At 34.5% G+C, this 8,755-nt stretch overlaps 1 protein-coding gene across 1 annotated transcript in view; it reads left to right on the forward strand.

Moving 5' to 3' along the window:
* Window positions 1-8,755, forward strand: part of LOC101592694 (serine/threonine-protein kinase tousled-like 1) — a 68,040-nt gene that overhangs the window by 18,824 nt on the left and 40,461 nt on the right. Inside the window, exons 2-4 of the mRNA XM_023719172.1 lie at window positions 3,674-3,784; window positions 3,916-4,052; window positions 7,248-7,436. Of these exons, the coding sequence (XP_023574940.1) occupies window positions 3,674-3,784; window positions 3,916-4,052; window positions 7,248-7,436 (437 nt within the window). The remainder of the gene's footprint in view (window positions 1-3,673; window positions 3,785-3,915; window positions 4,053-7,247; window positions 7,437-8,755) is intronic.

The following is an 8,755-nucleotide window of genomic DNA, read 5'->3' on the forward strand; positions in this document are numbered from 1 at the left end:
GGGGATTGAATTCAGGCCCTTGTGCTTGCCAGGGAAGCACTTATTCCACTGAGCCATCTCCCAGGCCCAACATAGTTTTTTTAAATCGTATATATTCTTTATTTTCTAGTTGGCTTTGAGCACCTTTTAAAATATTAGCTATTTGAGGGTTTTTTGTGAAATAGTTGATTGGGAGATTTTTGGGGGCCAATTTTCAAAATTTGTTTTATGACTTTTATGCCAAGTTTTGGTTGGTCATGTCAATCAGTTTTTTTGTCATTTTTGTGAATTGTCTTTTTAGTACATCATGCTAACTTTTAATGGTTAGATACATTTTCAGTTTTTGTCATTAAATATCTTTCTTATTGATAGTTTGTTTATTCTTAATTTTTCTCCTGTGTGATTTGTTATATTTTCAAGATCTGTTTATGCTCATCATTTTTTAAAATGAGTTTTTATGGCTTTTTGTTTTTTGGGGTTTTTTTTGCATTTAGTATAGGTCTTACTATGTAGATCTGACTCGTAGTGATTCTCCTATTTTTAGCCTCCCCAGTGCTGGGATTATAGGCACAGATCACCATGCTCAGTTTCAATCGCTGGCTCAGTGAGCCCCAGACACAGGTCCAGCATGACATGCCAGGAATTGAACCCGGACCACTGCACTCTGCCTAAGCAGGCACTTCAGTTTACTGAGCTATCCTGCCAGCCTTAAAATGAGATTTTATTATTACATTTTATTTTATTTTTATTGTTACATTTTAGATACATATAATGATTATCCTAAATTATTATTATATACCAAAACAATTAAGAATCTTTAAGAGGGCCAGGGAGATGGCTCAGTGGAATAAGTGCTTCCCTGGCAAGCACAAGGGCCTGAGTTCAATTCCCGGTTCCGCAAAAAAAAAAAAAAAAAAGAATCTTTAAGATCCTAAACATATTTTGTTTTCTTTTGAAAGGTTTTAGTCTTATCTTTCAATTATAAGTTGTTAATCTTACTACAAGTAGCTTTTGAATATGGTATAGAGTGGGGCTTCATTTTATTTCTGTCCATGTTGATAATGTATGTCTGACCCCACTTAATAGTCCATTCTTTTTCTGATAGAAAACCTTGTTTTTATATGTAAGTGGCTCTATTTAATATTCTATATTATGTTACATTATTCTCCTTGTGTGTCACTACATGGGTACTGTAGCATATTTTTATCAGCTAGCAGTCATCTTTGTTAGTAACAGAAAATATAAACAACACTTTCAAGAACACTTTAAAGGAACAGAGAAGGTAGCCCATATATGGTTGCCCATCAGTTGTCATATGGGATCTTAGCTCCTTCAGTTGTTCTGCTTCCTCCTCCTTTATGTATGGCTTCCATCTTGAAGGTCATATCAAAGTCCAAAATAGGATGTATTAGTCATAGTTACCCTTTCTGTTGTAAATGGAAAGCAGAAATAGAGAAGAATAAAATCTACAACTCTGTAGTCTTTTTGAATATCCTGTTGAACTTCTTTTGCTTAAATTTCATTAACCATCATTACATGGCTGCAAAGAAAATTGGGAAATGTAGTTGTTAAGTTAGATAGATGTTCAAAATAAAATGCCGGATTGTTGCATAAGAGGGGCATTACCATCATAGTTCTTGATGTCTTGATATATGTTGAACAGATATCTCTTAATTTTAACTATTTTTGGTCTTTTGCAATCTAAAAAATTTTAGATTGAGTTTTCAAGTTACATATATACATATCATATGCCATAATTTGTGGCAGTTTTGTTTGAATTACATGTGATTATGAAGATCTACTGTTGCAAAATTCCATTTTTTCTTCCTTGAAAAAACATTTTTTTGAGTATGTAATTTTAGATTCATAGTTATTTTCTCCCTGTATTTTCAAGATATGCCACTGTCTTTTAGCTTCTATTATGATTTCCTTAGCCCTGTGTTCTCAAAATATGATCTTCATACCAGAAGCTTCAGCATTATTAGAAAACTTGTTAGACATGGAAATTCTTAAGCTCTTTCCCAGACCACTTGACTCAGAACACTCAATTTTTACATTTCAGCAAAACCTCCAGATTATTCTCTTACCATTTTACTAATCAGATTTATCTGAGATTAGAGAGATGCATCTTCTCTGAGCACACTGCTCTGTACAAAGTGAACAGAGTTGTATCCTATTGCCAAGGAAGAATGGTGCAGGTAATTAGTGGATAGGCAAGTTGTAGTATCATCCAATAGTTAAATGGAGAAAATTAGAAATTTAAAAACTGTACTTAGATCTAGATAACCATGTTACTCAGCTTTCTCATAGGTGGGACAAAATACCCACTACCTGCAACTTAGGTGAGGTTTGTTTTGGCTCACGATTTCCATGGGTTCAGCCACAGGCACCAGGCTCCCAGGTGAGAACCATATGGTGAGAGCTCATGACAGAGAACTCAAGCTGCTCATGTCATAGGAGACAGAAAGTGGAGAGAGGATGGGGAGCAAAACTACTCCCTTCCACATTATGCTCCAGTTGAAAAGCCCACTCCTACCAGATGGCACCTCCGAAAATGAGACTTTTGAGGAATAATTTAAATTTGCACCATTACATTCCACTCCTCCCCCACCCCAAAGACTAATATGCATTTCATTGTGTAAAATGCATTTTATCCCATTTCTTAAGAGTTGACAAAGGGGCCAGGGAGATGGCTCAGTAGAATAAGTGCTTCCCTGGCAAGCGCAAGGGCCTGAGTTTAATCCTTGGTTCTGCAAAAAAAAAAAAAAGAGTTGACAAAGTCTTAATTCCAACATTGCTGAAAAGTTCAGATTCTCCTGTGAGGCTCAAGGCAAACTCTTTAACTGTGAATCCCTATAAAATGAAAATTAAACACAACATAAACTGGGTTGGAGGGGTTCAATTCGCGGCACCATATGCCACACCAGCCCCATACCCTATAAGACCAAGCCATACTGGCCCCGCCCCCAGGATACAGACTGGCTGTGGTGACATACACCTGTAATCCCAGCACTTGGGAGGCTGTAAACAGAAGATTCACTAAGAGTTAGATCCAAATAGTGAGACCCTGTAGACTCTGTACTAAATACAAAAAAAACACACACATACAAACACCTCACCATTAGGTATAGGTAGTCACAACAACTCTACATCTGACATCAATTTTTAGTACTACTCAGCATTCCTATTCTTGGAATAAAATTCTCAACACCTGCAATTTAAAGGAAGGGAAGTATGGGTTGGGTGGGGGGCATTCTGTGGGTTTAGTATGCGATTGGCCAGCTCCAAGGAGAAAGCATATTGTGAAAGTACAAGTGGAAGAAAACTTCACATCATGGTGGCCAGGAAGCAGAGAGAGAGGATGGGAGGGAGGGAGGAAGGGGACAGACACAGAAAGTACTTTTTTAGTGACCTGCCAACTCTAATCAGGCCCTACCAGTAAACTTGAGACTTTTGGAGGACATTTTGGTTGATTTGAATGTATAAAGTACATACATCTAAACTTCATGTACTTTCCACAGTTATATAAAATTTAATGATATTAGCCCTAAGTTATGTAGGCTTTTTAAATGTAAGAGTCAAATATTTAATAATAATCTCTTCTCTATATAACTTACTGATAAGACTAAAAGTATTTTTAAGCTTTGCACATACACAAATTCTAGATCTTTTGCATTTCCTGCTTATGTTATAGGCTAACTGTGATCTCAGACGACAAATAGATGATCAACAAAAATTACTTGAAAAATACAAAGAGAGATTAAATAAGTGCATATCAATGAGCAAGAAACTTCTTATTGAGAAGGTAAGGTTAAAAAAAAAAGGTAAGGTCAAACAAAGTTCACTAAAATTTCTTTTCACTAGCCTATTTTGCCTTGTGCACTGTCAAATTTAGATGAATAAAACTGAAAGTTTTTTTTTCTTGTCCTTTTTCAGAGCACACAAGAAAAACTGTCAAGCAGAGAGAAAAGTATGCAAGATAGATTACGCCTGGGGCACTTTACAACAGTTAGACATGGTGCATCATTTACTGAACAATGGACAGATGGCTTTGCATTTCAGAATCTTGTGAAGTTAGTCATTCTTGCATTTAAAAATTTAGCATTCCTTTGTGTTTGTATTACTTTAAAGGATTATAAATTTGCAGTTTATGTTCAACATCTTATTTGAAATCATAGAACTTAGCACATTTGAAAAGAATATGAAACAAGCATTACAAGTTCAGCTGTAGCAGACTATTTGAAAATTAACATTCACCTATGGGATATATTAGTCTAAATCTGACTTTCCAAAGTATAAACTGACCCTTTAGCCATAAAGTTATTTTGGAAGGAAAATTGCTGACAATTTTATATTCACTAGCTCTGACTATATATTGCCTGAAATTTTTCTACTTTTTTGAGGTGGGATCTTCCTATATTGCCCAAACTAGTCTCAAATTCCTAGACTTAAGTGAACCTCCTGCCCCATGCCTGTGAGCGGGGAGACTGCAGACACATGCAACATGCCTGGCCTTTTACTCTTTCCTGTTCTCAACCTTAAGTGTTAGTACTCAAGTGTCAGGTTTTCCCTGCTCTCCACACTAAGGGAAAGACCTTTTATCTTTGCATCAAATACAGTAACTCATTATTGGAATTGATCATGTGACTGCAGTATTTTAAAGGTAACTTTAAAACAAATAAATCACTGTTATATTACCTTGAGTATTGCTAGTGACAAGTAAGGATAAGTTGGTGGTTTATGTATTTTAAAAGAACAGAACTTAATGCTATTACTTACTTATTTTCCTTGCTGGAATACTTGTTAAAGCAGGAGTAGTACCATTGTCTACATTATGTTTTCCAGTCAGTCCCATTTGGAAAACAGGCAAAGTTTATTTCATGTAGTATTACATTAACATTTGGGCATCAGACATTATTTTTCAAGTCTTACCACAGACCAACTAGAGCAGATTTATTGATCTTTTGTTTAGTATAACCATGCTCAGTTTTGTATGCTATAATGAAGGACAATGTCTTTGGAATATTTAGCACTTTCGGTTTTAATTCTGTAAATAATGAAAATGTTAAAGGCTTACATGTTATGTATGATCAGAGTTGAGTTGTAGAATGAGACTCTTTAAGACAGTGTAGGGGCCAGGGAGATGGCTCAGTAGAATAAGTCCTTGCCTGGCGAATGCAAGGGTCTGAGTTCAATCTCTGGTTCCGGAAAAAAAAAAAAAAAAAGTGTAGAAGTGATATTGGAAAGGGAATGAATTATAGATCGCTAAAATGGAGAGATACTCAGATAATAGGTGATTATGCTACAGCTAAAATACTGACTAAAAATAGGGATACAGAAATGGATTTGAGGTAGAAATCATTATTTTTAGTGTTTTGTGAGCAGGGACCTCTGCTACTAATTCCAGAGATGCAATTGTTCTGTAAGAAATAAAGGGTTGTGTAATTTAATGTGCATGGTCAAAAATATTAATTTTGCCAGTAGTTACTTTATTACGCTAACAAAGAAAATAAAAATTAGTTGCATGTTTTAAATACCACTAATAAGCATTTAGTGGACTAAATTACGTTGTTACATATATTATGTCACACTGTTTATAATCAGTGATATAAGTGAAAGTGGTTGGAAGATGAAAAGAAATTAATACATAAAAATCATATTTTAAAAATTAATCTAAGGGAGGGACTGGGGAGATGGCTCAGTAGAATAAGCCCAAGGGCCTGAGTTCAATCCCCGGTTCTACAAAAAAAAAAAAAATCCTATTAATCTCTGAAGTGGGTGATTATTACATATTATAATCAAGTACTAGCTACATATTCATTTTGTTAATTCTTTATTTTCAGTTAGGATTTCATAAACCTGTTTATCCAGATAGTAAGAATCTTGATTTTATTCTAAAATAGCTTTAACATGGAGGGGGAAGTAATTGAGCACCGAACTAAGAAATTTGCCCTTTTAATAATTGAAATTATTTTTCCTCCTTTCCAGTATAAACTATTAAAATCTTATGCTCATTTTTCTATTCTTGAACTTTTTATATAACTTTTTGTTGTTTTGCATCAGTTCTTGCTTCTTTGCTGTCATGTTCTTCTATCTCTTCACTACAACTACAGGAGAAGGAATGTAGCAAGGCCACTTCTGCAGCAGCAGAGTAGGTACTGTGTAGTTGCTGGTTTAAAGGTAGAGGTAGGCATGGATAAAACATTTGACTTGCTCTAAATCTAAATAGCATAACCATATCTGGTCTTAAAAAAATCTTTCTTCAGCTAGGCATGGTTGCACATGCCTATAATCCCCCAGCACTCAGGAGGCTGAGGCAGGAAGATCGTAAGTTCCAGGCCAGCATGGGTTATATAGTGAGTTCAGGGTCAGCCTGGATTATATGAGACCTTGTCTCAAAATAAAAGCAAAAACAAAAAACAACTTTCTTCACATGGTGAGCTGACCTAAAATGGACATAGTTACGACTAGAATAAATGTAAAATAAACTCTTGTATGATATTAGGTACAATATCTATTAGTTTTTAGAATTAGTGACTCTTTAGAAAATTGTTTTAGATTCTTGAATGGGAGATATTAATGACTTTACATTTATTAATTGCTTGTTGTTTTTCCAAATTTGTGCTTATTTTTCTTGCTATTTCTTATTCCATTTTGCTTAAATTACTAAAATTTTTTCCCCTTAAATTGTTAAGATTAAGATAAATTTTTGTTTCATTGCAAAATATCAGCTGCTCATTCCCAGAATTTAACAGATAAATGTGAAAAAAAAAATTTAGAATGATACTTTCTGTATTATCTTTTTATAAGCTTGTCTGCAAATACAAAGTGATGAAGTATACTTCATGTTAGTATATTGCTTTTTTATTATTATTTATTAAGCACAACCAGTATATGTTGATCACAATGCTAAGTAATAGACAAAATAGATTCAGTCTCTTGTGGAGTGATGTAGGTAATCTGACACATTGTTATGAGATATTTATGGATGATATTTGTTAGAAAGGTGGAGGTAGAAACAAGGTACCATGAGCTTATATATGAAAACATGCCTTTCCCTACTTCAGGAGTCTAGAGAATACCTCATGACTGTTTCAGATGATACCTGAAAAATGAGTATTAGTTTTCTCTCAAGAAAAATACCAAGAGGTTACAAATTTATATTAAGTGATTTTTTTCCATGTTTTCTTAGATTTTATTTTTTCATGTTGTAACTGTGAAAAGTAATGGAATCTTAATATGGTTTTTACTTGCTCGTTTTTACACAGGCAACAAGAGTGGGTGAATCAGCAAAGGGAAGATATTGAAAGACAAAGAAAACTTCTAGCCAAACGCAAACCTCCCACAGCTAATAATTCTCAGGCACCTTCTACCAATTCTGAACCAAAACAAAGAAAAAACAAAGCAGTCAACGGAGCAGAAAATGATCCCTTTGTTAGGCCAAATTTACCACAACTGTAAGCCTCTATTTAAAATTTTTCTTTTTTTAATATTGTTAGCAGGAAGACTGAATTAATAGATGCTAGTTATAATTAAGTTAATACTCATAAAGCAAAAATAGTTATAGCCAATAAGGAAGACATTATTAAAAATTTAGCTTTAAATTAATAAGCCCCAAATATATGACTTCTCCCTTTTTAATTAGAAATAGAAACTAGACTCCTCTCTTTGTTTCATGCTACAGAGTTTTGATTATTCTAGTTCAGTATTCCCATTAATGTTCTTTTTTCTGAGAAAATGTTCAATAATGTAACTCATACTTACTTTTTTAACCTGAGAGCAATTCATTGAGAGATTATGGGTATTATTTTTTCTTCTCTGCTTTGTTTTCTAAATTTTCTGTGTTAATCGTGACCTGTAATGCAGAGGACAAAGATACTTAAAAATAGTTATATGTTTATTATAGAAAATTCAGAGAATATAGAAGAGATTAGTAAAATGATAGGCCATGAGCCCATCCCACAGGGAACACTATTGTTAAAATTTCAATATTCAGATGCATGTAAACGTCTCTAACTTGCCAGTTGTAGAAGAATAAATTTATGTGCATAGAAAATGTATGTACCCTTTGATATTTTGTGCAGATATGTTCCTTTTTCCTCTATTGAAACATGCTGCTTTGAATTCCATTCCCTACTGCCTTAGGGACTTTAATTGATACTTCCTTTATCTTACATCTTTCCTCTCTCCTACTTATTAATGAATATCACTACCATTCTTTCTTCCAGAATTCTGCTTCTTATCATAGATTCTGTTGATCTTTCTTAATCCATTCATGAGTAAGTGGTAGTTTATCTTTACAAATCATTTCAAAATCTAGCTTCTTTGCCTAGACATGGTGGTGTGTGCCTGTAATCCCAGTGCTTGGGAAGGTAAGGCAGGATAATTGCCACAAGTTTGAGGCCAGACTGAATTACAAAGACCCTGTCCTGAAAAAAAGAAAGAAATCTAGCTTCCTTATGCTTTTCCTAATTTTTCTAAAGTTGTTGTAAGTTGCAGTTAAGTCATTTGGCTATCAGTAGTAAAGAGAAAATTACACCATGCAAATGATTTACTTTTTGTACATTAGTAAATGTGTTGCTTGAAAAAATGAGAATGAGTAGGTAGGTAAGTGGTTATATTAAAAAGAAAGTGTGGGGCTGGTGAGATGGCTCAGTGGCCTAAAGCACCTACTTATAACAAGCTAAGCTCAAGCAAAGCACAGAGACCTCGGTTCAATCCCGCAGCACCACATGCTGGCCTGCCTGCCCCCTGGTGGGCTGAGCTGGCCACACAA

This window comes from Octodon degus, unplaced genomic scaffold (genome assembly GCF_000260255.1).
Source record: "Octodon degus isolate 3935 unplaced genomic scaffold, OctDeg1.0 scaffold00065, whole genome shotgun sequence".
Classification (NCBI taxonomy): Eukaryota; Metazoa; Chordata; class Mammalia; order Rodentia; family Octodontidae; genus Octodon; species Octodon degus.